General features: G+C 48.5%; 9 protein-coding genes across 9 annotated transcripts; 7 read left to right on the forward strand and 2 right to left on the reverse strand.

Annotated features, from left to right (window-relative positions):
- Nucleotides 1–1,502: 1,502 nt before the first annotated feature.
- On the forward strand, nt 1,503–3,496 carry CNBA0570 (hypothetical protein; the record flags this gene model as incomplete). The annotated part of the gene is made up of 4 exons (XM_772961.1): nt 1,503–2,342; nt 2,402–2,561; nt 2,617–3,337; nt 3,397–3,496. The coding sequence occupies 4 exons, from the start codon at nt 1,503–1,505 to the stop codon at nt 3,494–3,496; spliced, it is 1,821 nt and encodes a 606-aa protein (XP_778054.1).
- A 733-nt stretch (nt 3,497–4,229) lies between these two features.
- Nucleotides 4,230–5,186, forward strand: CNBA0580 (hypothetical protein; the record flags this gene model as incomplete). The annotated part of the gene is made up of 1 exon (XM_772962.1): nt 4,230–5,186. One exon carries the CDS (start codon nt 4,230–4,232, stop codon nt 5,184–5,186), a length of 957 nt encoding a protein of 318 aa, XP_778055.1.
- Nucleotides 5,187–7,376: 2,190 nt separating this feature from the next.
- Nucleotides 7,377–8,711, forward strand: CNBA0590 (hypothetical protein; the record flags this gene model as incomplete). The annotated part of the gene is made up of 2 exons (XM_772963.1): nt 7,377–7,824; nt 7,876–8,711. The coding sequence occupies 2 exons, from the start codon at nt 7,377–7,379 to the stop codon at nt 8,709–8,711; spliced, it is 1,284 nt and encodes a 427-aa protein (XP_778056.1).
- Nucleotides 8,712–10,605: 1,894 nt separating this feature from the next.
- On the forward strand, nt 10,606–12,456 carry CNBA0600 (hypothetical protein; the record flags this gene model as incomplete). The annotated part of the gene is made up of 11 exons (XM_772964.1): nt 10,606–10,704; nt 10,766–10,800; nt 10,857–10,865; nt 10,934–10,956; nt 11,009–11,049; nt 11,107–11,188; nt 11,242–11,320; nt 11,382–11,520; nt 11,579–11,803; nt 11,881–12,140; nt 12,213–12,456. The coding sequence occupies 11 exons, from the start codon at nt 10,606–10,608 to the stop codon at nt 12,454–12,456; spliced, it is 1,236 nt and encodes a 411-aa protein (XP_778057.1).
- Nucleotides 12,457–12,924: 468 nt separating this feature from the next.
- Nucleotides 12,925–15,820, reverse strand: CNBA0610 (hypothetical protein; the record flags this gene model as incomplete). The annotated part of the gene is made up of 7 exons (XM_772965.1): nt 12,925–13,196; nt 13,252–13,880; nt 13,933–14,198; nt 14,258–14,891; nt 14,944–15,109; nt 15,159–15,393; nt 15,443–15,820. 7 exons carry the CDS (start codon nt 15,818–15,820, stop codon nt 12,925–12,927), a joined length of 2,580 nt encoding a protein of 859 aa, XP_778058.1.
- A 1,011-nt stretch (nt 15,821–16,831) lies between these two features.
- Nucleotides 16,832–19,358, forward strand: CNBA0620 (hypothetical protein; the record flags this gene model as incomplete). The annotated part of the gene is made up of 16 exons (XM_772966.1): nt 16,832–17,265; nt 17,321–17,387; nt 17,444–17,522; nt 17,582–17,599; nt 17,654–17,726; nt 17,787–17,953; nt 18,004–18,123; nt 18,182–18,379; nt 18,441–18,518; nt 18,582–18,588; nt 18,657–18,667; nt 18,728–18,829; nt 18,891–18,956; nt 19,013–19,052; nt 19,111–19,174; nt 19,230–19,358. The coding sequence occupies 16 exons, from the start codon at nt 16,832–16,834 to the stop codon at nt 19,356–19,358; spliced, it is 1,653 nt and encodes a 550-aa protein (XP_778059.1).
- A 400-nt stretch (nt 19,359–19,758) lies between these two features.
- On the reverse strand, nt 19,759–20,383 carry CNBA0630 (hypothetical protein; the record flags this gene model as incomplete). The annotated part of the gene is made up of 3 exons (XM_772967.1): nt 19,759–19,999; nt 20,066–20,220; nt 20,306–20,383. The coding sequence occupies 3 exons, from the start codon at nt 20,381–20,383 to the stop codon at nt 19,759–19,761; spliced, it is 474 nt and encodes a 157-aa protein (XP_778060.1).
- Nucleotides 20,384–20,737: 354 nt separating this feature from the next.
- On the forward strand, nt 20,738–23,048 carry CNBA0640 (hypothetical protein; the record flags this gene model as incomplete). The annotated part of the gene is made up of 12 exons (XM_772968.1): nt 20,738–21,048; nt 21,102–21,180; nt 21,238–21,244; nt 21,305–21,342; nt 21,396–21,467; nt 21,524–21,542; nt 21,592–21,735; nt 21,783–21,823; nt 21,871–22,032; nt 22,092–22,115; nt 22,165–22,462; nt 22,516–23,048. The coding sequence occupies 12 exons, from the start codon at nt 20,738–20,740 to the stop codon at nt 23,046–23,048; spliced, it is 1,728 nt and encodes a 575-aa protein (XP_778061.1).
- A 1,901-nt stretch (nt 23,049–24,949) lies between these two features.
- CNBA0650 (hypothetical protein) lies at nt 24,950–27,454 on the forward strand (the record flags this gene model as incomplete). Its single annotated transcript, XM_772969.1, has 4 exons — nt 24,950–25,093; nt 25,142–25,227; nt 25,277–25,590; nt 25,650–27,454. The coding sequence occupies 4 exons, from the start codon at nt 24,950–24,952 to the stop codon at nt 27,452–27,454; spliced, it is 2,349 nt and encodes a 782-aa protein (XP_778062.1).
- Nucleotides 27,455–27,711: the final 257 nt, after the last annotated feature.

A 27,711-nucleotide genomic window follows, 5' to 3' on the forward strand; every position in this document is an offset into this window, starting at 1 on the left:
TGTCCTCTTTGTTGTTTTCACTCCATCCACTCATCTCACCACTCAAACCGATCCAGCAAGGAAAGACCTCTACAGCGGTAAGGGGAAATCTAGGTCGGCCATCTCGTCATTCCGAATCCCTCAGTTGTCACCGATTTTCTCTCTATCTCGCCTTCCTTCCGATAAACCTTTTATCTTTCTCCTTCATTACAACTTCAAAATTCTTTCCTTCATCCATCAACTTTCCAGCTCAGTCGCTGCCAAAGACAGCTAACGTTTTGTGCCGCAACAGCGCAAATTTCGACGACGCCGGTATTGCCGACCACGAACAGTATTGTGGAACGACCTGTGGGTGTCGCCGAGAAGTATCGCGCTTCGAAGAGTGTCTTGCAACGACGTTTAGAGGGGCAGCCTACTTTCCATATTTGGAGGTTGTAGGATTTTGACCCCTGGAGTAACTTTCCCTGGCAGCGCATAGGTGGACAAATTCTTGGGTTCAACACTTATCGTGAGTACCATCGACATTCCAGAAGTCCAAGGAAGCATCCAGTTACTGACACAGGTACAAAATTCATTTCTGATTATCAGGTTATAGACGTAGACAAACACTCGCACCCTTTACTCCTTATCCTCCATTCTTACTCTCCCAACTCTGTCTCAAAATGAGCAGCATACATCACCAGGTATCAGCAACGTACGAGGGACGAACAGGGGAAGGAAGGACTGATGTGAGTGTGAGTCTTTCCCTCTTTGGAACTTTGGGCGTGTTTCTTCGTCTATCACCTCCGCGTTGCCTTCGTGGAATCTCGATGACTCGAGCACGGTTTTGCATTAAGCGTCCTTTTTACTCTTTCTCTGATCTGACACGCCAACGAGAGTACCTCAATGAGGATTCTCAGCGCCATGTTGGATCAATGAAGAGAAACAAGACGGAGGCAGATCGGAGATACTGGAAGATTGGCCATCAAAAAGCACTGAAAAAATGGAAAATGGAAGATGCCCCGATTTGATCGGACGAAGCGCGTTGGGCCCCTCGTGGGATCTGTACAAAGGAAGGGAAGAGTTCTTTGTGGAAGATGTTCAAGGCACGGAATCCAACGCCTTGAGACCTAGGAACCATTGCTGTTCTGGTTATTGACGGCGAATGATTGACATGTGAGCTGCGGTACTGGGCGTACTGTCGGTCTTCTTCTATTATCACGCCAATTAAGCACCGAGCAGCTGTCATGATCCGTGGCATACGCTTTGTGCATTATAGCTCGCCGGCCTCACCTACGTCTCTGCCATCGTACTTATGCCGTACGATACGAGATGTGCAGTTGCTTTGTGGGCACTCTTTGTGGGCACTCTTTCCCTCGAATGTTTCGACACTAGGGGGTCACTCTGCTTAACATTCAGTGCTGAAATACAAAAGTGTCTGATGGGGAGAAGTAAAGCACATGATTAATCCACTATTACTCCTTCCCTTCCCTTTGCTATTCTTTTTTTTTCTCGCTTGGTTCCATCCATGGCATCAATTAATTATGCCTTGCACCTCGGCTCCAATTATTTTGACCATTAATTCAAATCAGTTGCTAACAATTGTGCTGTTTGTTTATCAGCCGTATCCCCAGCAACAGCATTATCCTACATCGGCGCAACCGTCTTTCCAGCCTCCTCCGCCTATATCACCTCCATCGTCTTCTCCTTTCGCCTTTGCACCACCTCCCCTTGGAACTACGCTGCCTCCAGGAGGGACATCTCGTCCTCCATTGGTGTCACATCACTCTGATCCACCACCTGTCGCTCAACCTATATCCTATTCGTTCATGAAGCAGCAACAGCAACTACCACCTCCGGCTCCTCACCATGGAAGTTATCCCTATGTCACCAGTATTCCCATGAGCTACCGTTCATATTCAGGGGATAGTGATAGGAACTCCCCTCAATCACTGAACGGTAGGGCGCCCGCCCCAAGTAATCCTTCTACTCATTCTGCTTCAATATCTGCTCAGTCAAGCCCGTTACCATCGAATTTTCAGTATCAGCGTCAAATGCTGCCCGGACCGTATGAAGCGCCTGTGGGACAAACATTACCAGATCTAAATCGTTCAGCGACGTATCCTCAAGGTTATTACAATCCTGGGTACGCATCGGCCTTATCTACGGAGATGCCCCGTTCGCTTTCGTACCCCTCTGGATACTCTCAGCCGTACTCTTATATCCCCCCATTACCATCACCCACGTCTTTTCACCCGGCCATTCCTGGCTATTCATCGCTTACGAGACATCATACTCTTGGTACGGGGCCTTCGTACGCGTTTAGCAGCAGGCAACCTGTTCAAGATCGACCGTTCAAATGCGATGAATGTTTGCAGAGCTTTGTAAGCATCTTTTGACAGCACATGTATTGAGAGGGTAAAGTTGGCTTACGATAGCTTAGAACCGTAATCACGACCTGAAACGTCATAAGAGAATCCATCTCAGTGTCAAACCCTTTGGCTGTGAGAAATGTGGTAAAACATTCTCCCGTAAAGACGCATTGAGAAGACATTGGCTAGTCAAAGGATGTCGAGGTTCTGAGGGCGCTACCGCACCTATAGGTGAGTGATTTAGAAATTAGCTGTATCAGATTGCGTCTAATAAGCGCGACGATAGTGCCGCTTTACCCTCTTTCTTCGACTTCGTCACAGCCGCCCGCACTTTCTCCTTCTACGCCCACTTCGCTGGAGCAACTAAAAGGTAACCCTATCACGGGTTCATCCTCATCCTCTCGGTCTAGCACCACCCTTCCACCCTTGTCAAGTCTTCCCCAGCGTCAATCAGCCGATCAGTCACAGATCATCCTCACTCCTCGTGAACCTTCTGGCTTGACACTTGCCCAAGCGGCCGCTCCTGTTGCTCAAATTTCTATCAAGACGGTCGATCCGGCTGTAGGAAATATTGATGTCGGAAGCGGATCAGGAAGCGCTGGGTCAATGGGAGAAGGTTTCGCACCCGAATACTTTGACAGCGTTGTACCGGTTAAATCGGCCAGTGGCACGTCGACTGATGCCAGAAGTAACGTTTCACCTTTCTCTAGTACATGCACTTCACCACCCGAAAGTATTCAACCTCAGCCTTATCGAAAATCGACTCTGACCTTGGCGTCTGATGGGACTGGACCTTCGCCATCGAGCTCCTATAACGATACTATTTCTTTTGCTCCGAGTAGCCTTGGGGCTGAGGGGAAGCCTGTGTTCATTACGCCGTTTACACCAACAGCGCAATCGTTTGCTATGCAGCAGCAAGGAACGAATGTCAGTCAGACTTCTTCTGAAGCGGCTACGATGGAGAGGCAAGCGAGTTCGGATAAGATGCCTGAGACATGGCAAAGATGGTGAGTGGCAGTTTGCTTTATACTTGATTTATTCTATCGCTGACTTTTCTTTTTTATAGGCATCGTCCATCGTTCCCCTTCCCTGCTCCTCCTGGAATCTCATTCGCCTTTGACCCTGCAAGTCCTTTGGAGGGGACAGACCCGTCATACGCCCAGTAAACGAAAGTAAACGAACCATCCAATTTATCAATCGTCCAACCTCTTTTTGTTATTTCCTTATGGGACGTTGTACTTTTATCTTTTCATCGTCATTGTCTGCTGTGTCATTCATCTTCAATTTTTTTCTTGGGATTCTTTTACTCTGTCAAACTTTAACAAACATTCGTGTCTTTTTTGGGTTTTTAGGGACAATCGCCTCCGCATCTCGCATTTCGCATCGTGTCGTGCAATTGCTCATCAATGTCTTTATCTAAGACTGTTATGACACAAGGCCAATTATTATTGGTACTCTACATAGCATCATAGTAGAAAGATAGAAAAAAAAGTCTCTGTCACACCTTCTACTAGTAGGGAAAAGAAAACAATCATTCGTATGTTGCGCAACAAGTCCAAAGGTTGTTAAGACCATGATATGTATCTTCAGCTTGCAGCGTCTGTCTTTCTCGTCCCCTCGGAGCAACAAAAATGGTCAGCAGTTTATTTATTCAAGGTTTATTATCTCAACCTTTTTTCTGTATATCCTTTGTGCATGTATCTACCCAAAAAAAGGAGGACGACATGGGACGCATCATCACCATCGAAAAGAATGACCAAACGATGTTTTTTTTTTTTTTTTTTATGGCCAAACACGTACATCATTAACATCACTCGACTCCCACAACACGTTTCGGCTCTCGATCACTCTTCTTCCCACCCACCAATAACCTCCTTCTCTGAAAATCAACCACTAACCATGTCCTCATCATCTTCCTCCTCCGACAGCCCTTCAAGCCATTCATCTTCCGATTCTCCGTCTTTTGAAAGATCATCGATCGACATCTCCAACCTCGATACATTCCTCTCTTCTTCAATTACATCCCCCTACATCCAAGAAACATACCCACCTACCGATCCATCCGTTGTCTCTGCCGTCTCGTCCGTGCTGAAGGGCTCATCGTTCGATATCTCTGTCCCCAGAGAGGTATCAGCTGCTTTAAGCGAGAGGAGTAGCGCTGTAGAGAGGGAGGTGAGGGAAATTGGAAGCGGGAAGGAGAGAGACAACGGGGAAAGGGTTGGGAAATGGATGAGAGAGAGGGCAAAGAGGTTGGGGGAAATGGTTGAAAGTTGGGTTAGTAGCGGCGCAACTTTTGCGCCATTCTCTTCCGATCGGTCGTCCGGTTATTTTTCCGGTAGTCATAATGATCGTCTCTCAACAGCGACGAGCATTCCAAGTCCCGGTACATGTGCATCAACCAGCAGCTACATTTCCTCTACACCACGTTCGACAACAGCCACAGCCGCGACCACAGCGACGACGACGGCAAGCGTAGAACTTTCCTCTGCTTCCCGACGCAGACTCGCGACTACAACAGCTGCAAACCTCAAATCCTCCCCACCAACGATCGACCCATCCACAGTCCGCAAAATCATATCCTACATCCGATCTGCCAACAGCAACAGCAACCCACCGCTTAACGAAGAGCACTGGTGGACAGCATATCACGCGCTCCGCAGTCCATCCGCCTTTGGCACCCATGGCGTACCTATCCCTCTCTCGGAAAAGTTGGCCAGGATGCGAGCGCTGAGATGGGAGGATGTGGAGAGTGATGTGGGATATGAGAGGGCGAGAGCGAAAATGTTTTTGGGGGATGAGCGTCTTGCGGGATCGCATTTGGAGGGATGGGGCGGATCGACATTTGGAGTGGCATGAAGTTGGCTTGTTGAGGCTTGTCTGCGGTTCTTCAGGTCCGGCCGGTTTACGGGTTACTGATTAGTAACTACATGTTAAAAAAATGCTTTTTAGGTCCAAAATGAAAAAGGGCAAAAAAGGTACCGGCCCGCCCTAAAATGTAGTAAATGGTGGGTTTTCAGACCGGGGAAATCATCATTGGTGTGTGGGTGATGGTAGAAACAATTCAATTAATGGTTCCTTTGGTGCTGGGTAATGAACGGTTGAAGAACAGGTTGTAAAACGTCCAAAGTGAAAAAAGTCGAAGAAACGATGCGAAAGCATGGCTGGGTGCATGATACGCGATATGGGAGATTCCAGAACTTTCAGGGCTTTGGCTTAATTAATTAGAGAAATTCTATAAAGTGATTCGCACTACTTGATTCCAGCTGCAGCCAGACAGCCCACTTGGCCACGTAGGGTCGCGACCATGAAGGGAAGTACGAAGTGGGGGAAGCGGGAGAGAACAAGCAAGCGAATAGCGTATAAGGTGGATGCATGTGTTCCTTATTTAAGGATCCTAAAAAGTCTCCTTGATGGTAAGCATGCTCAAAAGTACGTAACCACGCCGGAGACTATTCAATTATTTCATCAATTATTTCAACAGCCAACCGAGAATGAACCCCTGGGGGAAGATCGTTCACTTCTCTGCATTTACTCCATTTTCAGCCCCCCTTAGGTCCATCCGGAGCACATTACAGATTACAAGCCATGAGATCTCTTTTTTATTTATTTATATGCGGTTGGAAAACATGAGAGTGTAGGAGGAATGAGGAGAGGAAAAAAGAAGGCCTTTGGGGTCGGAGCACGTACTCTAAATATATTCATTAAACGCACGCTGAGAAGCTCACAGCGCACAGGCCGCAGGCCCGCAGATTTCGCAACATTCGCAGAACCGCGGAAACGTGTACGTATCGTGAACATTTGTTTTGACGAATGACGAGAAGACGCGCCGTTGGTGCCGTCTCGTTTCGTTGGCTTTGAAGAAAAAAAATGCTGTTCAACTTGCTTACTTTTTTTCTGTTATCGATCAGCACCGAGCATGCGAGCGTCATTTTTTTAGTTATCTTTAAGGACTCTTTATTTTTGGGGTGGTTGCGGTTTCGCGATCTCTGATCGATGTGTTCTGTACACTGTACGGGGAGGATGGGGGCACAGAGAGGGGCACGGGGGCCCTGGGCCGCGAGAGGAGGCCTATGACATTTTGGATATGGATATAATGAGCTGGGAGAGTTTATGGATTGATGATAGCCCTTTCTACTTGTTGCCCACACACTCGACTGCAAAGCCAGGTTTCCATACATTTCTTCTGTTCGGCACCTCCACTTTTTGTGCGGCCACGACACCCCGAGCGGCGGCCGAAGGCAGAATGGCCAGCGCATTGTTCTGGCGGTCCAAGCGACGCACGCACGCGGAGCGCACAGACCACAGCGCGCCCTACCCGCCGGCGAACCCACCGCCCGCCGGGAAACGTGGCAAGCCCTGGTCGTTCTTGCATAAAAAAAAGAAAAAAGACGCCCCTCCACCCACCGCCGTCTCCCGAACGGACTTGCCCGCAGCGCACGGACCCATCTTTTCCAACACCTTGTTCGCATCGTCGTACATCCACTCGCCGGCGCCACCTGCCAGGCGGACATTCGCTTCCCACTCCGCCGTCGACTTTTCCGCCCCCCACGCCTATCCCGCGCGCACGCCTTGGGCCGCTGGCTGGGACTCGACGGACAGCTTCGATCTCGCAGAGCCGGAAGACGACGACGCCGCAGTGCATGTCCGGCTGGGCGACTTTCGGTCGAGAGCAAAGCTGACCTGCCAGAGTGTCCTGTCGTTGGGCAAGAAGACGGTCGCACGCCGGCTCCGGAAGGGATCCCGCGCAGAAGGCATGCAGTCTGAAGTGTGGACAACTGTGAGTTTCTGGCTGCTCCGTTGTTCGCATCGCTCGCTCCGTTCATGCTCGTCTACAGAAACGAGCTCCGCCCATCGTATCGTATGCGCATTTGCAACATATCGATACAGGATAGTCACTCGCCCAGTCGTGTCTGGCTTTCCGTGTGTATGTGTATTGCCGTGTGTGCCCACGGCGTTCATGCGCCCAGATGCCTCTCCCGTTCTTGGCCGCTCCGTTCTCAAGTGCAGCGCTGACTTTCCCAGTCTTACTCTACAGAAATCTTTGACATGTCCGCCCCACCGCCCGTCCCCGCCCGCTCGCGACTACGCGATGCTGCGCCTCCCAAAATCGATACCTCTCGCGATGCCCGCGATGCCTCTTCACGCCTCAACGCTGGCAACCACAACGACAACGCTAGCACCCCAGCTACACCTTCCACCCCCGACCTTCGCGTCCCCACCATGCCCACCTCTTCATCTTCGCCTCTATCTCCTTACTACCGCAAAGCCTCTCTCCAAGTCGATTCTGTCAATCCACCAACGACCCCTCGTCTGAATTCACCTTCTACACCGTCTTTTACTATTGGCCCTTCGTCACTCGCTTCGCCTTCCAGCGGCCCCTTGTCTTCGTTCGGGAGAAAGAGGCAGTCCAAGGTGATGGAGAAAGATCCTAGAGATCCTTATAAAGTGAAAGACGGTGCCCTGAAGAAGAAGGCCAGTAGTGGTATATATACTCGTGAGTCTCAATAAAAAACCCAGAACATATACTGACCTGACAATCTGCAAGCTCCCACGTTCCCTGGACCAAGCGGCCACCACCTGCCTCTCCCGCAACAATCCACTAGCACACTCTACACCCCATCCCACTCCCACATTCTTGACGCACCAGGCCAAAGCGCGGGCTTGGGTCTAGGCCCCATGTCCCCATCCCAATCCTCGTCCACCCGATCCTCCGCTTCCGACCACTCGGACTCTACAGCCCCTCCGCGCACACCTATAAGCCCCACCAACCGATTCGGCAAAACGTTCTCTAGCAATGTAAGGCGGCTGTCGAGTATGGCCGCCTTGTCCGGGATGACTAGTCCAAGCAGGGAAAGAGAAGAGGAAAGAGAACGGGAGGAGCAGAGGATGAAGGGTAGGGGAAGTGAGGGTGCGAGTATAGCTGGGAGCGGGAGCTGGAACTGGAGCGACGGGCGGAGCAGAAAAGGGAGCGCGCACTCGCATTCATACTCGCATACATTCTCGTATTACCCCTCGGGAACACCATCCCTCGAGTCGGGCTCGAGTTGTGATCCACATTCAAGCTTGGAGCATTATGCGAACCCTCAACCTCTCGTTGCTTCCCCCGCTTCCGTCTCCGCCCTCACACCCGTCCCCCCACCCACACCCACCCCCGCCCACTTTTACACGCCGTCTTCACCCTCATCTCCACCGTCAACCGCTTCCCTTGGTATACATTACAGTGTAGAGGAAGAACCGGGAGATGGGGTAGAAGGCGCGGAAAACAAGGTACCAAGACCGAGCCCGCGGACAAAGGGCCGGAGAAAACCTGTACCGAGATTGTTGGAGGACGAGGATAGGAATCTAGTGGACAGGATGGACGGTTTGCATGTGGGGTTGTGATGAAAGGGAAAAAAAGTCGACATGATGGACGTTTATCGGAGGAGGATGTTGTCTGTGATTCAAAACCAAAAATCGAAGCGTTTGCTTATCATTTGTGAAGACTGTTCGAAAGTATAGTGTTGTACTCTCCCCATGTCTATCAAAATTCCTCTTCTTATCCATGGTCTCCTTCGTTGCTTACTATATTATTGCTTTCGTTTATCATATGCCATACGTTCTATAGTTACATCCCCACCTCACCTTTGTATGCAAGCACAGCACCATTGCCTTTTTTACATGTCCAGAAAAAAAAAAGGAATGTTACCTAGAATACGCAAACCCGAATCTCAACGATATCGTTTTGCCCTTTTTCACTTTAATCAAAGCACAGCAACTCTCCACCGGACAGCTTCATAACCCCACCCGAAATGTGTCACCGCCGAGCCTAGCACGAGAAACGCGCTCTGGCCCCAGTATATTGCCACCCCGCCGTCGGTGATGAGATTGTTTGACTGAGAGACTGAATGGCCGATGATGGCTGCTTGGGCTATGAACGCTATCCACGTAAAGCTTTTTTTTTTTGGAGGGGGACAATGGATTCCCTATAGTTTCAGCGGACGCAAACTCGGGGAGATTTGAATGATGCTACCTAATAAACGAGTTGAGCGAAAGGAGAATGAAAACTTACATGAAGCAGACGGCGACAGAGATAGAGTGGACCATAACCAGACTGTAGAGTTTTTCTTTATTGGGCGCAGGGTTTTTGCGATTTGAGTATCGGATAGTGTAGGCATGATGCACTCCAGATATCAAGACCAAGGCGAAAGCTGTATGATACGTGCAAGTAGTGAGGTTTTTTTGTTTTGCGAATCGCCCATCGTTAGTTCTCATCATTAGCTCATGCTCATTGTTTTTAGAATGCTCCACGAGCTCTGAAAGAACAGTTCAAAGCAAAACAAAAACCCACCGACGACATTGGTAACAAGCACTTTTGAAAGATTCATATTAATATCATTGGGCACTGTAAACCCAAAATACCCATTCGGTATTTGGTACTGGAATCCTCGAAAGATACAGCCCAATTTACCGGTAATAATCAAGTTTGACGCATTGTAACCACAGTAATCTTGAGAGGCAAAACGGATGACTTGGTCTTCAGTAGCTACGGAGACGTACCAGACGCTGTCGGCGCTGGAGAAAGCTGCTACCGCCAGAAGGACACAGGAGATGAGGGGGTAGCCGAGGTGGTAAGGTAAGCCTACAGTTTTCGACATTGTTTAGAGGGGATTGGCTACTGATGGATTAGTGGATAAAAACGTAATAAATAGGTGAGTAGGTTGATCAGATGCGAATTCGGCTGGTCGATAAGCAACCAAGCCTTGACGTGATACGAGACAATTTGTGAGATGAGATGGGGTGTGGAAAGGCGTGCAGAAAACAGATTTCATGGCACATCTGAGAGGTATATGAGTCGACGGAAAGTAGTGTAATCATGATGTCTTCACGGCGGAGTTGAGATCGGTTCTTTGATATAAAGGAGGGGCCATATGGAAGAGGACATGAAGATGAAGGGACCTGGCGAGATAACTTGGTCGGCCGGTTTTCTCAAACGTTTTTTTTCTTTGAGAGAAAGGCCGGTTACAAGTATACTTTCCAGCTCAAAAGGCTTTGCGATCTGTCTTTGATGTTCTTGTAAGAAAGACAGACGAAAGAAGAATGAGAAGCGTGTTCCAGGGTGATGCGTCACAACAGTGGCAGGGTGAAAAGTGGAACGGTGAATTTTATGACGTGGAGGGTGGAGGTCGCTGAATGAGCCCGCTGCAACTCCCCCCAGGCATCGCTTCATCGATAATGTTGCGCATCCCATTATTCTCTCAAGACTATACATCTCCCATTTCCCACTTTCTACACAAAAATGCGGCTCAGTATCTCAATCTCAGCGGCTCTTCTCGCTTTTACATCTCTGGTGTCTGCCAGTAACGTCGTGGACCTCGACAGTACCAACTTTGACCAGGTACGTCGATCTGCCAGACAAAAGCAGTGATAAGGATGCGAGAGCTGACATTTGAGGATAGATTGTTGGACAGGACAAGGGTGCCCTTGTTGAATTGTGAGTTTAGATGGCTGTTGTGTAACAGTAAAGTGGTTTGCTAATTATCGACTCAGCTTCGCACCGTGAGTTTAACGAGAGCGTCTTGTGTAGATGCGTACGAAGGAAGATTATGCTGATCAATGTCGCGAAGATGGTGTGGTCATTGCAAGAACCGTACGCTGCACAAGTTCAATATCATCTGTATCTTTGCTGACTTTTGCTTTAGTCGCCCCTACGTATGAGCGTCTTGCCGATGCTTTCCCGACCGTTCGTTACTTACCTATATACCATCAAAGGAGCTTACAGCTGACAAATATCTTGCAGGACAAAGTTGTCATCGCCAAGACTGATGCTGATGGTGTCGGACGGGAGCTCGGTTCTCGATTCGGTGTCTCTGGTTTCCCCAGTATGTCCTTGAAATCCGAGCCCCTCGGTTCCGTAATGCTAACCAATTTTCAGCTCTCAAATGGTTCCCTGCTGGCTCCCTTGAACCCATTCCTTACAGCGGTGCTCGAGACCTCGAAACCCTTGCTGCATTGTCAGTAATATTCCTCTGCTCACGCTAAGCACGTCACGTTAATAATTGCTCTGTACGGTAGCGTCACCAAGCAATCTGGCGTCAAGTCCAACATCAAGCCTCCTCCTCCTCCCGCTTACACTGAACTCGATGCTTCCAACTTTGACGAAATCGCCCTTAACGAGAGCAAAAATGTCCTTGTCGCGTTCACTGCTCCTTGGGTGAGTTATCATCATCACATGGCCACTTGGAGAGATATTCATCGCGCATGCTTTATAGTGCGGTCACTGCAAGAACATGAAACCTGCCTATGAAAAGGTCGCTAAAGTCTTTTCCTCTGAGCCCGACGTTGTCATCGCTTTGATGGATGCCGACGAGGCTGAGAACAAGCCCGTCGCTCAGCGTTACGGTGTCTCCAGCTTCCCCACTATCAAGTTCTTCCCCAAGGGTTCCAAGGAACCTGTCGCTTATGACTCTGGTAGGACTGCCGAACAGTTTGTCAACGTACGTATGCCCAAGCTCTAAATGTTCGCTGCCATGGTGGGGTATCGGTTGCTGACAGTCATAACTGTCAATTACAGTGGATCAACGAAAAGTCTGGCACTCACCGATCTGTTTCCGGTCTCCTTTCCGAGACTGCCGGCCGTGTCCTCACCCTTGACACACTCGCTTCCGAGTTCTTCTCCGCCAACGTCCCTGAGCGCTCCGAGATTGTTAAGAAGGCCCAGGAGGCTGTCACTACCGTCGACGAAAAGAGCAAGGCTACTGCCAATTACTATATCAAGGCTATGGAGCGGATTACTGCCAAGGGCGAAGAGTGGTTGACCAAGGAACAGGCTCGGTATGTCTCCTCTCTTTAGACAAAGTGGAGAGGATCAACTTTTTGCTGACCGATATTCGTGTCAATAAACAGACTTGCCAACCTCCTCGCTTCCCCTTCTCTCGCTCCTACCAAGCTCGACGAGCTCAAGGTCAAGATCAACATCCTTTCCGCTTTCGCGGCCCAAAAGGCTGGTGAGGCTTACGACTCTGCCGAGGAGGTTCTTGAGGACGCTTGGGACTCTGCCAAGCAAATCCCTATCCAGGCGAAGGATGGTCTCGACCAGTTTGCTGATGCTGTTGAGGAGAAAGCGAAGAGGGTTAGGTCTGATCTCTAATCTGATCTGTACAAATACATACCCCTTGATAAATGCATAAGAGCCATGAAAAGAACCTTATCGTGAATCGTGCAAGTCCAAGTATTGTGGCTACTAATGGCATCAATGCTTTTGTCACTTTGTCTCTACACACTACTGATGTAAAATAACTGCTTCGCGGTAATAAAGAAAGAATAGAACAGCGGATCATAGCCGGTCATTGCAGACTCTGTTAACGACAAAAGAAACAGATGAAAAAGAAATAAAAATGATGCTAAGAGAAAACGAGTAAAAATGCAGTCCTTTGCTTATATCCACTTCCTTTTGAATAATACTTCTTCTCTTGCGTCTATCTGCCTTTCTTGCGTACTTCTTAATTTTTGTAGTGCTACAATATTTTCCCCTGTACGCTTTAAGGCCAAAAAATACTAGTTCCCCAACAAAAAAACAGAAAGTAAGAAAACGACAACTTTTTTCCTTAGCATCGGCTCAAGCCAATCCCCAAAGTCTGACAACTCCATCCGCACCTGCGCTTCCGATGACTGGTAATTCCGGATGACTAGCCACCGCGCAAACGCCCTCATCTGCCCTTCCTCTGTGCCCTGCCAATTCCTGGATTGAAGTCTTCTTTGTCAAGTCCCACAAACGAACAGTACAGTCGACAGACGACGTGAGTATGCACGTTGGGGATGAGGGTGATAGAGCAAGAGAAGTTATAGGTGCGGGATGAGCAAGGACTGTATGCGTCGGGGTAGTGGATGCTATTGCGGTTGTTAGACATATCTCGGCATAATGAAATAAAAACATGCCACTCACAAGATTTAGCATCGTAGAACCGGAGATATCCGTCTTCATGAGCCGTTACAATAGCCGGTAAAGTTGGGTGGCTCAAGATGGCATTTACCTGAGAGTCCACACCTTGGCCTTCCTCTCCAAACAGGCGCACTTCCTCTCCCGCATCCACATCCCATAATCTTGCCTTTCCATCCGACGTACCCACAAGCACTTTTCCAAAATCTAGGTTGAAAACTGCCAAACACGTCGGTATGACACCCTCGCCAAAAGAGCTGAATGACTTCTCCAGTTTCCAGTTACTCGCGGATGGAGAAGAGCCGGATCGTTCCCAAAGCTTGACCGAACCATCTGAGGAGGCGCTGACAAGACGGCCTTCAATGCCTTCCTTCCCTGCCGGGCTGACTTCTTGAGGAGGAAGGAGACAGATGTCCCAAACAGATTCAGTGTGACCTTCAAGTGTCTGGACCGCAACAGAAGGATTATAGGTAGCGTACGGATCGTGATTGTGAGCTGGTAATTGCCAGAGGCGGATAGTCGAGTCCAGGGAGGCAGAGAATATTATAGAAAGGGCATTGGATATGGCCACGGATGTGATAGCGGCGGTGTGACCGCGCAAAGTCATGATAGGCTCAATTTCTTGAGCAGTATGTCTACCGGCTTCCAGTTAGTCACTGACATATCTCGGGAGCAGACAAGACATACCTGTGGGAAATGATACTAGCTGAATCCACTGACCAAACCTTCACCGTACAATCATCACCGCCAGTCGCCAACATAATTCCAGGACCATGAGCAAACGCAATAGCCCTAACAATGTCCAAGTGACTCTTCAAACTCCTTTTGGATACCCATATCTTATCGACTGAATCATCCGCTTTGATTTCTTCCTCCTCGGTATTGAGCGACAAAGTTGTGAGTCGGTCGTCTTCGGCCTGATCGGGCACCTTTCGTGCTCTTTCCTCCTTCGCCTATTGACAATGGCTTAGTTTTGTTCAGAACATTTATTTTTGTATACAAAAGGACTCACCTTTTCCGCTTCCTCGTTGGCAGCCTTCAGTTCTTCTCGCCATGCAGTCTTACTATCCGGCCTATATATGGCCGTCAAAAGCTGCTTTCCCGGCTCATCCGAATCCTTCCCGGCACCTGGCGATCGTGGCTCATCCTCGCTTTTAGTCGCAGAGATATCCGGTAAGCTTACTGTTCTCGGAGACGGGGAGGACGGGGGGCCACTATTATCACTGGGGGGTAAAAGTGCCGGATCTAAGCCTGGACGATGGAACGCTAAGGGTGAAGGAGAGACGGACTTTTCCATGGGTTGTGATGTAGGAAAAGAAGACGAAGATCCAGGTGGCAATGCAGGGGTGGGAATGGAGGGAATGGGTTTGTCCTTTTCGCCGTTCACCTGATCATCCTCAGAGGCTGAAGTCGAGCCAGCGGTCTCTTTGGTCTCTGCAGCTTCGTCGTTTCGTTTACGAGTGTGAAGGGGTGGGACAGGCTCTTCAGACAGCTCTTTTCGGGGTCGTTCATAAAGGTCAACCTCGGGGTGGTTGGGGTCGTGCGACACATCCGGCTGAGGAAGAGCAGAAGGGTCTACGGGAGGGTATGGAGGGAGAGGATTGAGGGCACCGGGAGAAGTAAGGTAGCTGATCTCTTGAAGACATCTATCAAGAGCAGGTGAGATATTTCCACAGGGTTTGCATCATTATGACATACTGTTTGAGATATTCTCGACTTCGTGCACGGGCTTTAGGATCTCTAGGGGCGACACCGATGCTCTTCCATTGATTTGCCTCAGCAGGCTGGGAACGAGACATGATTGTAGAAGATTTGCCGACAGCAGCAGAATGAACGCCGTTCACTTTGGTTGGCTTCTCAAGAACTAAAAGATGGTCAAATCGGGACAGGGAAAAGGGGAAGGCAAAACACACTGTCTTCTTGGCTACCTTCACTTCCGCTACCTTCCTTGTCTCCTGTTGAAAGCCTGTCTTCGTCCTGAAGTGCAGCCAAACGAGTAGGCGGGACGCTGTTGAGCTTGCCTCCGGCACCAACCCGCTTTGTTCTCTCTTGTCGTAGAGCGAACTCGAGCATTTTGACCCTTCTCAACAAATCTACCTTGAGGTTTTCTGCTGATCTTCTTTGTCCTTCCAGCAGTGCAATTCGGGCCTAGATAGGCATTAGCACTTGGACCCTCTCGAACGCAAGACCAACATACCCTCATCTCTGCTCTCTCAATTTCCCACTCGTTTCTATCCCTCTCCCATCTTCTCCATTCGCTTTGTAGGTAATGCAGCACCGAGGCGAGGTTCATCTCTTGACCAGGCGTGCTCCCACTTCCACTTGCACCATCTGCAGTGCCGTTTGTCGACTGAGGCCCTTGCTGTGATAGCTGTTGTTGTTGCTGCTGCTGCTGTTGCTGTGGCTGACCTTGCTGTTGAGGTTGTTGATACTGCTGGTACTGCTGGTACTGTTGCTGTGGGGCGGGTCCGGCAGGTCCTCTGTGCTGCACACCAGGATTCTGAGGGTCATATTGAGAGCGTGTCTGTTGGCCGGCAGGATTGAAGAGCTGACTCCTCTGGACGGCACGGTTCATGTTGGTTATATATCAATCCTGGGCCATGTGGGTTGTAAGATGGTATACAGTCCGTTCCGAGGATATCTTCTGGTTGACGGAGACTGGTGGCGGGTGGAAGATAAAGTTTATGTATATATAGTATGTTAGATATCCTCGTTCTTCCTTCCTGCTTCCTACCAGTTCAACTCACCTCATGGTCTGTGCGCCCTCCGTCATACAACTCGGTATTTCGGCGTTAAATCGCGTGGCGTGGGGCTGCAACATCCACTACGTACGTGATGAACAAGCAGACCGAAAGTCATGCATGCAACTTGCAACAAGCTAATTAATGTACACTTCAATACGGTGTGCGTGTCCCATGCGCTTATGCATTACAGGCTTCAGAAAAGGCTGTGACTCCATAGGGCAACGGAAACTGGCATGCGCACATCTCCCAGCCAGCAGCCAGCCAGTCAACCTGGCTCGCTAATAAGGATAAGAAAACATTACCGAAAAGAAGGCCCAGGCGTGAGGGTTGCGAAGTAAAACATGTCAAGCAAAGGACGCTAGCTTTGTTAATGATACGGCAAGAGGTAAGATTAGAACAACTCCTCGACGATGTTGTGTTGGCTTCAAGCGGCAGATGCTGGCTAGACACAACATGTCGCAACACATCATCTACTAAGCTAGATTCCTTGTAGCCTTAATGAGGCGTTTATCGACGTCTGCATGCTACCTTGTGCCACATATTTTTGTGTCTATATTGAGTGAGTCCGCTGGAAAGAAATTGAACACAACAACGAACCATGAAATCTCGGCAGCTGTTTCTGATCGCGTCTGGTCTTCTTGCTTTTAATTATGAGATAGATGTCTTGTTTGGCGATGATGTCATTTCTAGGCCAGTCTTGTCTTAGCCTTCCTTAATTTTGCTGGTGTTTCTCTTGACGGGATCTTTACGTTTCATAGGCAAGAGTAAACCTGTGCTGCACTGTTATTATCTGCAAACATCTTTTTTTATCCCTTTGCATCAGTAACCCGCCTTTCTGTAAAATGAGCGCCCAAGAATTCTACCAAGGCGGGAATCAACGTGGGTATCAGCAACAACAATTCCCTCCTCCCCCTGGCGGTCCACCTCAAGACCAAAACGGGGGCAAGCAGGAGTATGTTCCTCCCCAGGGCCAACCGCCCAATTACAACATGAAACCCTCTCAGCCTTATGCCTCTACCAACCCCGAAACGGGTGGACAGCCCGTATATCAAGACACTGCGCCGTTCTCCCAAGCAAATGAAAAAACGGGAGAGAGGATGAACCCTCGAAAGAGGGTGAACGATATCATTCCGCTGATATTGTTTATCGCCGCCGTTGTTGGGTTTGCAGTTGTTTCCGGTATTGCGATACATGGTTTCGTGCAGGTCAATGGTTTGGGAGGTGGAATGGGTGACTCTAGTATAGGGCGTACAGGTTCCAGTATAACGCTCGACTAGTAGGTTCCTTTTTCTATCAGGTCCAAATCGAAACTTCCTTTTAACATAATGCAGCCACACGGTCTACCTTCTTCTCGTTGTCGTTGCCCTCGGTTTGGTCATTGCATCTTTATATCTTGCGGTGAGTTACCCTCGCCGTAGTCTATGCAACAACACGGCTCATTCGATAATTCACAGGCCTTGAGGGCGTTCACCAAGATCATTCTTGAAGTCACTCTAGCATTGACGGTCATTCTTAATATTGGTATTTGTATTTGTGAGCTACAAATATATCATGGGATGTGAGAGTAAGATGCTAATGGATCATAACCCAAGACTATTTTATCATCCAGTGTATGTGTACTGCCGTGATCTTACGTTTAATGGCCCGACTAACTTTCATAATAGACTGGTCTGGCGCTATCATCTTCCTTATCATTGCCCTTGTTTCAGTCTTCTTCTACTGGGGCATGCGAAAGCGGTAAGTCCAGTGGGACTGTAGCTGTGAAATCCGAGAGCTCACATTTTGTCGGCCACTCAGTATCCCTCTGGCCAAATTGCTTCTTCAAACCACAATTGACGTTACAAAGCACCACCCCTCGGTATACGTTGTTGTCTTCATCGGCCTCATCATCCAAGCAGCTGTATCAGTTTGGTACACTTTCACCTGTATTGCCATTTATGTTAAGTGGACTCCGGGAAGTGCTGGTACGTCCGTCCGATCCCATGAAGTAAGGCTGAGTGGCTAAATGGATTAGCTTGCTCGGATGGGGGTTGTTCCTCTAGCAAGGTAGCAGGTCTGGTATTCTACGCCACTTTTTCCTACCTCTGGCTGTCTCAGGTCATCGGCAACGTCATTCTATGTACTCTCGCTGGTGGTGTCTTTGGAGGCAAGTCGTCTTTTCCTTGCTGCGTTCGAAACTTTATTAAACCTAGATTGTACAGGATGGTATTACTACGGCCCTCGAACCCCTGGTGGAGGTGTGCCAAAGAGAGCAAGCTTGTTGGCTTTCGTGCGAGCTTCGACTCTTTCCCTTGGATCAATCGCTTTTGGAAGTCTGTTGGTTACTATCCTTGAGCTTTTGAGATTGATATTGCAACTGTTCAGACAGTATGAAGCTGGACAAGGTGACAGTATGTTCTCTTTCCCTGCGTTGACTTTCATCTTGTGCGACTCGCGCTGACTAGATTTCAGTGATTGGATCTATCCTCATATGCATTGCTCAATGCTGTATCGGCTGTATTCAATGGATGGTCGAGTATTTCAATAAATGTACGTTCCCCCCTCCCAACCCCATATATATAAAAGTGCGGTTACTGATGATGACCTCTACAGATGCCTAGTGAGATTTCATCGTGTCCTTAGATCGTGCGATTATCTGCTAACCTGAACCTATTCTTCATCTCACAGTATTGAGATTGGTGAGCCTCTTTTCGATACACGTGCTTATCGATTTACATGTGACTGATCGCGAATCTTAGCTCTTTATGGCAAGTCATACATCCCTGCTGCCAAGGATACCTGGAGACTTCTGAAGGACCGCGGTATCGACGCTTTGGTGAATGACTCTCTCGTTGGTACCGGTAAGTGAAACCCAAGCCCTTTGCTACGAGGAACTTATCAGCTAACTTATTTGGCGGAAAGCTCTCATGTGGGGCGCTTACATCAACGGTTTCCTATGCGCTGTACTGGGCTACTTCTACCTCAGATGTAAGTGGCGATGCGACGATGCTACAGGGCAAAGACGCTGCTTACCATCTATGTAGTCACTCACCCTGCGTACAACTCTGATGGGCAATACTCCGCGTGAGTGCTACCGCTGCAGAATACGGATCCGCCGCTGACCTGCTCATTTCCGTGATAGACCTGTGATTCTCTTCTCATTCCTCATCGGTCTTAACGAGAGTTTCACCGTTGGCAGCGCTATCGTTCGTGGTTCTCGTATATCTCCCATGAGACTCTTCAGCTGACAAATAATTTCAGGATGCTGGTGTATCTACCATCTTTGTCGGCTTGGGAGAAGACCCTATGGTGCTTGCCGAGAGGAGTCCAGGGCTGTTTGAGATGATCCGCCAGGTTTATCCCCGTGTCGTCCAGGGTGTCCCCCATTAGTTTGTTACTTTATAATTCTTAGACAGGTCTTGTTCCAAATGTTACGAGCCCTAGATCTGTTATACACGTCAATGATATTATAATGTATACGTCCTTGAGACGTTATAGTATTAATAGCTCTTTATCTGCAAACAAACTGCTTGGATATCTTTAAATTGAAATTTTATTGTGACGAGGTTAAATGAAGAATGATCGTCATTTCATAAGATCTGCAACGAGAGGGCTACTCGGCTTTAGAAGCTGATTGCTGAGGCTGACTTTGAGGACTGCGTTAATGCTCTTTTCATCTTTCGCAAGGTGCTGGAATGGGTTTATGGACCCAATCTTCTGCTTCCATTGGAAAACTGTAGTGCATATTGCATCTATTGGTCAACCGCTCTTTCGCCCGGCCCTACCTCTTTTACACACCATCCTTCCAAGCAGCCTTCTCCGCTCGGACATTACCCTCCTTCTGTTTTTCAGGATCTTCCGCGGCCATACCAACAACACTCTCAAGCTTCCCCTTAGCCCCTTCAACACTAGGTATTGGAATAGCAGCAATGGAATCGGAGGTGGCTTGCTTATAGTCCCATTGAGCCTTCTCAGCCTGGGTATTGCCTTCTGTTTGCTTTTCTTGGTCCCCAGTCACGTAGCCAAAGACACTAAATAGATATCATAGGTATTAGAGCAGCCGACCTTCATAATGTATCATTTCTGGAGAAACTCACGACTTAACCTTACCGATACCAGAGTCGACAGTCGCCGCTCCAGCCTTCTGCGCTTTGGCTGCGTCCACTTCATTTTGTCCTTCCTTCTGAAGCTTGTGGCCTGATTGGATCCATGAAGAAGCTCCCATTGATTCAGGGACAACATTTCCAATGGCCTATGCTTAGGTCTCAGTAAAACAAAGCTAGGTAAAGATGAGAGATGGGGATATCAGATAGATATCTCGCTGACGACTAACGTACTTGTTGCACGAGACCTGAAGCAGAGTTAAGCTGCCCAGTCATTTGGGACGGTTCGTTATTTTGTTCTTGGGGAGACATAACCTTGATGTTGAATAAGACTAAGAGCAAAAATAAGAGCTTGGATTATCTGTCTATTTATCGTGCTCTCCTTGCCAGCTTGAAAGGATCAATATCTCATTCAGACTCGGACTGCATTCAGACGGCGGTAATCGAAGAGAGGTATCCATGACGTCACGTTGCACACATGCACCCCCGGCGGTCATGACCGTCGTCAACAATACGCGTCGGAGGAGGTTAATTAAGTAACGAAAGACGCGTCGAAATTATCGACTGTTGATTTGTCCCAGTAGATTGCTGTTGTCGAATAGAACAGATTGTAACAACCATTGAGCTCTAACAGCTATCAGCTCCGCCGGCCTACAGAAACCAGACATGCGCCCAGATTCAAGCTCACCATCAATCTATTCAGTCTCTGATTCGGACTCCAGCGACTATGCCCCCAGCGTCTCAGAAACCAAACGGTCGTCCATCAAACGAAAACGTGCTGCACCAGCTTCCACAAAAAGCAGAACCAAAACAACTATTGTAAAGCAGGCACGCGGAAAGGGCAAAGCAGTAGATAATATAGAGGATATAGAAAACCTTGGTGCCACAGTCTCTCGGAGACATGGGATGGATTACCATTCCGTTGATAAGATCGTAGACGAGAAGGAGAGCTTATTGGAATGGTTTGAATGCGTGAGGTGGGTGGAACCTGGGCCAAAAAGCGGACCTATTGCGCTAACAATTCCATTAGGGAGAAAAGAGGTATGCCTTGGCGTAAGAAATACGACCCATCTTTAAGCTTTGAAGAAAAAGGGCAGAGGGCATACGAGGTAAGTATCTATTCCGTTGTGCGCCAAGAGATTTCGAGCTAATACATTACATGTTAGATATGGGGTGAGTTTTAATCGAAAGGATTTAAGCAATAATGACAAAGGCTTATGATGTGGATGATAGTCAGCGAAGTAATGCTTCAGCAGACACAGGTCACAACTGTGAGAATTCAAGGTCTAGTCACCTTATTTCACGACTCACATTTACTGTTCAGGTTATCGCTTATTGGCAAAGGTGGATGGAACGATGGCCTACAATCAGCGACTTGGCAAAGGCTGATGTGGAGGTTCGTATCAAGCACTTACAATAAGACATCATCAGCTGACGTCCAAAACCGAACAGGAAGTCAATGCTGCGTGGCGTAAGTTATCAGCTTCTTGGAAAGCAAGTTTAACGACTGTCGCTTTCAGGTGGATTGGGATACTACCGTAGAGCAAGATCGCTGCTGGCAGGAGCGAAAACGGTCATGGGAAATTCGAAATACAATGGGCGGCTTCCGGATGATCCTGCTGTCCTGGAAAAGGAGATCGACGGAGTAGGACGGTATACCGCCGGTGCGTTGCTTGTAATACAACATTTTCATGATTTAACGATATACAAGGGGCCATTTGTTCGATGGCTTATGGCGTGAGGACCCCTATCGTAGGTGACACCATTTCATCCCACGGTTGGTGTTGACAAATAGTCAGGTCGATGGCAACATCCACCGTCTTCTCACCCGTCTTCTTGCGGTGCATGCTCCACAAACCGGCCCTGCTACAATCAAATTCCTTTGGAGGGTGGCCGACGAGCTGATAAAGCATCTACCTTCTGGAGATAAACACAACAATGTAGTGGGTGACTGGAATCAAGTAAGCGACTTATGAAACATCAGCAGTAAAAAGTTCGCATTGCTGACTGTGTCACTCAGGCTCTGATGGAACTGGGTAGTCAAGTGTGTAAGCCCGCAAATCCCGAGTGCGGTGTCTGCCCTCTGAAGAAAGCTTGCAAAGGTTATGCAGAGGCATGTTAATTCATTTGAGAGCTCTGCAACCCTTGTACTGATACCCAATCCTCAGCTTTCCAACTCTCCATCACAACCGTCTACGACTAAGTCTGACTGCAAGCTGTGCGCCCCAATACCCTGTGATATCGAGACAGACAGAATTCCGACCGTAATGGTGTTCCCTATGAAGAAAGAGAAGAAGGCCTCGAGAGTAGAGGAAGAAACTGTATGTATCGTCCAGTGGAGAGGTGATGGAGATCAGAGGAGATGGTTGTTTACGAAGCGCCCCGAGAAAGGTGAGTGGGTATCGGGCTGCATGAGGCTCGTATAAACTGATGGAACTGGCCAGGCTTACTCGCCGGTCTCTTTGAGCCTCCCACCACGCCTGTCTCAGCAGGACTATCCTCCTCTGAAAGGCTCGGTGCATCCTTAGAAGCACTGTCAGATTATATCGAGATCACGGAAGGGGAAGCGGAAGGCTTGCAGAAGTCCAGCAGGGACGTAGGCAATATACCACATATCTTTTCTCATATCAACATGACCTATCACATTCATCTTCTCACACTCACATCGCCTGGCAACGAACCTCCGTCTGTCAAACCCAAGGCGCCTCGACCGGCAGTATGGCTCAATGAAGAAGAAGTTGAAAAGGCGAATGTTGGGACAGGTGTGAAGAAGGTATGGGCAGAGATCTACGGATCTTGGGGTAGTTTTGAGGAGTCAGAGGCGGGAGCGATATTGGCGAAGAAGCAGAAGAGAACGAACAATAAGTTGACGAAACCTAAGCCTGTCGTGGCAAACAGGAACGAGAAAATTGTCAAGAAAGTGATGATGCCGCCTATGCCGACGACGAGGAAGAACGTTGTTGATGCTGTTGAGTGATGGCACTTGTACCTTGCTTGCTCTTTACATGTATTATATTATCTTACGTCCATATAAACATTTCAGTTCGTCATTGAGCGCCCAATTTGTTATCAGTATTCATGATGTTTTTTCTTAATACATTGGTTGCTAATGCTTTGTTGATCCTTTACACTTCAAAAGAATGAAGTTGCAACATTGATACTCTCGCCATGTGGTGCACACATGAGTGTGTCGAAATCTCTCAAAAGGAGGCGGGTTGACACGGTTGATGCTATCTTTGCTGATCGTTTCTCTATCGCGAATGTATAGGATTGAAAAGAAGGTACAATTTGAATACGTCAAATGACACCAATGGTCAAAATTAGCCAGTCGGGTAATACTGCTGGTCAGTCGTCAAGTCGGTCATCTTGTGTTGTAAGCGTGAGAATATCACAGCGAACGACAGCGAGAGTAAAAGCAGAGGATGGAAAGATGGATATTCAAAGTGCCTGAAGATGGTGGATGGTATCTATCCAATGGGAAGATCGCAGATAATCACCACACAGGAGGTCTCATTATTCACGACTCACAAACACCATCGATCAGGAATCAAGACATCATTGGGAAGTAGCATGCAATAAATGCCATCTATGGCGAACTGTGCGAGAGCGAGCTCAATGCTCAGTTCCCGTCCCATGTGCAATCACCATTGGTGGAACTCCATCCTGACGTTGGCAAAATTGGCGACGGAGCGTGCTTCCTTTTGTTCTTACTTGGAGTACGTATGGCTATATATTAACCGTATACGGGAAGTAAACTTCATTTGATGGAAGGGGATCTGGGGAAGTTAAAAGTCAAGATACTTGCAAGAGCCAAAAAGAGAAGAGGCGAGCCTCCAGCATTCGAGCGCTATTGATTGCCGACGGATAATGGCGCTGCAATATGCCAGGAGAATTTCCAGTTAATAGGCTTTTTGCGCTTCTTGAGGTTTGGGACGTAATTCCTGTTGGCGATCGTCGAGGGAGATCTAGGCGCAGAACTAAGAAAAAGGTGAATGATCGGTTAGAGCGTGGGGGAGAGTGCGAATTGAACTGCGTGAAAGAAGGAACAACAACATGCACAGTGAGTACGAGTAATGTTTGTTTGCTGATGGCGGTGATGACCGCTTACTGGGCAGCTTGTTGCTCCTCGGCCGGATAATCAAATAATCGCCACCGCAGATCCCTGCGAAGTCTTGCTTCGATTATGGACTCCTTTATGAAGTCGATGCACGATGCATGCTGAATTCATCTGCCCAATTCACCACTCCACTTCTCAGTCATCATTTTGATTCCAGGGATGAACGATGAACCTGCAGCTGCCAAAACTGGAGCGAGCGTTCGACGTCACTGCTTGGTAAAACCGCGGCAACCGATGTCGGGGTAATATAACTGGTGGGGAAAACCCTGAAGGACAATTATGCGGTTTCGACAGATGGCGTGCTCGAATTTTTCTACTACTCATTGGCGGTTGAAATCAAACTTGAGGCCGCAATTGCCCATCCACTATCACTATGGTGTGCGCATCGAAAATCTGCTCTCTGCAATGCCAGTACAACCGAACAACTCCAATACTTGTTTGTGACGTCGTGCATCTTCAAATATCTGGAATCTTCTGACAAAAAATCGCTTCTTGGTGAATTCACCTTTCAGTCAATCCCGCCATATCATCTCCCATCTTAATCTGAAGACGTGCTGGCTCCCGCTGTCTTCTTCACCTTTTTAGACAAATAGATTCGATAGATGGGTCTTATAAAGAGTAGCCTTGGGAATTCGAATAAAGGAAAATTCGTAGATTGTTCAACACCACCACTACACAACTCGTCCTTCATTCGTATTCAGGAAGATAGTTCATCTACGGCGGCAGCGAGAACATCGACTCAGGAAGATCTCCACGCCTCCATGTCTCCCGATATCAAGCCTAGCTTCCGCCCCGAGGTGGTCAAGAGTAAAATCAAGCACTATTTTGGTTATACGGAAACAACACCAGAGACTGTCTCCGTCTTTGACTGGGCAAGGAGTCAGACTCCAGCTCTTGGGCCAGGAGTGAGTGATGCATTCACTTCCCAGATGACTGTTCTGACTATTTTTCAGATCAAAGCTTATATCCTCTCTCTTTTCCCCTTCATTCAATGGGTTCCCCGATACAACTTGACGTGGTTGTTTGGTGACCTCGTGGCGTGAGTAGGCTTCTTCTTTCCGTGGTAATGGCTGACCAATCATCCACAGTGGTATCACCGTTGGTATGGTCCTTGTTCCCCAATCGCTTTCTTATGCCAAAATTGCCGAACTCGAGCCCCAATACGGTTTATACTCTTCTTTCATCGGTGTCCTTACCTATGCCTTTTTTGCCACATCCAAGGATGTTTCCATCGGTCCGGTCGCCGTCATGTCTCTCGAGACTGGTAACATCATTCTCAGTGTGCAAGACAAGTACGGCGATCTTTACTCCAAGCCTGTTATCGCTACTGCTTTGGCGTTCATCTGTGGATTCATCGTCTTGGGTATCGGATTATTGAGGATTGGATGGCTCGTTGAGTTCAGTGAGTTCGGAGTTTTTTTCGAGTCGCCAGGAGCCGCAGTTTGCTGACATAATCCATAGTTCCTCAACCTGCCGTCTCTGGTTTCATGACTGGTAGTGCTCTTAACATCGCCGCTGGCCAATTCCCGGCTGTTTTTGGTCTGTCCAAGAAGTTTGACACTCGTGCTGCCACATACAAGGTTATCATCAACACTCTCAAGTACTTGCCCCAGGCATCGCTCGACACCGCTTTCGGTATGACTGCACTTGCTGCCCTTTACGGAATCAAGTGGGGATTTACCTGGCTCGGTAAACGATACCCTCGCTATGGCCGAATCACTTTCTTCTGCCAATCTCTTCGACACGCCTTTGTCATCATCATCTGGACCATCATCTCTTGGCGAGTCAACGTTCACGCCGCCTCGCCTCGCATTTCCCTCGTCGGCAATGTCCCTTCGGGTTTGCAACACGTAGGCCGACCTTTCATTGATAGCCAACTGCTTTCTGCCATCGGTCCCCACATTCCTGTTGCCACTATCATCCTTCTTCTCGAGCACATCTCCATTGCCAAATCTTTCGGTCGGTTGAACGGTTATAAGATTAACCCTAACCAAGAGCTTATTGCTATCGGTGTTAACAACACCATCGGTACTCTTTTCTCTGCGTACCCCTCCACCGGTTCTTTCTCTCGATCTGCCCTCAAGTCTAAGGCTGGTGTGCGCACCCCTGCTGCGGGTCTCGCCACCGGTGTTGTCGTCATCGTTGCCTTGTACGCAGTCGCACCGGCCTTTTACTGGATTCCCAACGCGGCTCTTTCTGCCTTGATTATTCACGCCGTCGCCGACCTTGTCGCTTCTCCCAAGCACTCTTACAGCTTCTGGCGAGTTGCCCCCATTGAATACGTGATCTTCGTTGGTGCGGTTCTTTGGTCCGTTTTTTACACCATCGAGTCAGGTATCTATTGGTCTCTTGCCACCTCTGTCGTTCTCTTGCTTCTTCGTATCGCTCGACCCAAAGGTCACTTCCTCGGGCGTGTACGAATCAAGCCTGAGGCTGGTAACACCCTTGAGCACATCCGAGATGTCTACGTTCCCCTTGATGAAGAATCTTCTGGGGAAGATGTCAAGGTTGAGAACCCTCCTGCCGGTGTCATAATCTACCGATTCGAAGAGTCTTTCCTCTACCCTAACGCTTCTTATATCAATGACCGACTTATCGAACAGGCCAAGAAGGTAACCAGGCGAGGTGGTGACTACTCCAAGGTTGCAGCGGGCGACCGACCTTGGAATGACCCAGGACCCAGCAAGAAGAACGCGGCGGCGGTTATAGAGGCTGACATGGTCAAGCCTGTACTCAAGGCTGTTATCCTTGACTTTGCTGCTGTTGCCAACCTTGATACCACTGGTGTGCAAAATTTGATCGACACCAAGACGGAGATGGAGAAATGGGCCGATGGTCCTGTCGAGTTCCACTTTTGCGGTATTCTTTCACCTTGGATCCGACGTGCTCTTGTTGCTGGTGGATTTGGTCAAGGCCGTGCCAAGGAAGGTGCCGCTCTTGAAGTAGCTCCTGCTGTCATCGAGAATCTTGAGAACGCTGCTTCCCCGGGAATGGAGAGGGAGAGGTATAATGAGCATGAAGTCTCTTTCATTCACGAGGTCGGTCAAGCTTCCAACTCAACTTCCGCCGGTACTTCTTTCAGCGAGGAGGAGAAGAGGATTGGCTCTGGAGCCACCACACCATCTCCTCAATTGGATGGGGTTAACGAAAGAAGACCGAGCGGTGTATCAACCAAGACTGTTCCATTGTTAGACAGGTCAACACCTTTCTTCCACTTTGACCTGGCCGATGCCTTGAACTCGTTGAACTTACCTGAGAATGAGTGATTTGTATGACGTGTAAAGGGGTCTGGGGCTTATTTGTAGTGCATCTTGTTTTCACATTCGTTTTTGTCTTGTTTTGGGCATCTTTGTCAAAATTATCTCGCATAGTACATATAACATCACATAGTAACAATACAGCAATCAATGTAACAAATCATGACAAAGCAACCTTTCGGAATCGTGGGCTTCCTGTCTTAGTAAGGATGCAGTCGATAAAATGATACGAGATTGTTCTCTCCGCTTGCAGGTCTGCAGGTTCT

Source organism: Cryptococcus neoformans, chromosome 1 (assembly GCF_000149385.1).
Source record: "Cryptococcus neoformans var. neoformans B-3501A chromosome 1, whole genome shotgun sequence".
Taxonomy (NCBI): domain Eukaryota; kingdom Fungi; phylum Basidiomycota; class Tremellomycetes; order Tremellales; family Cryptococcaceae; genus Cryptococcus; species Cryptococcus deneoformans.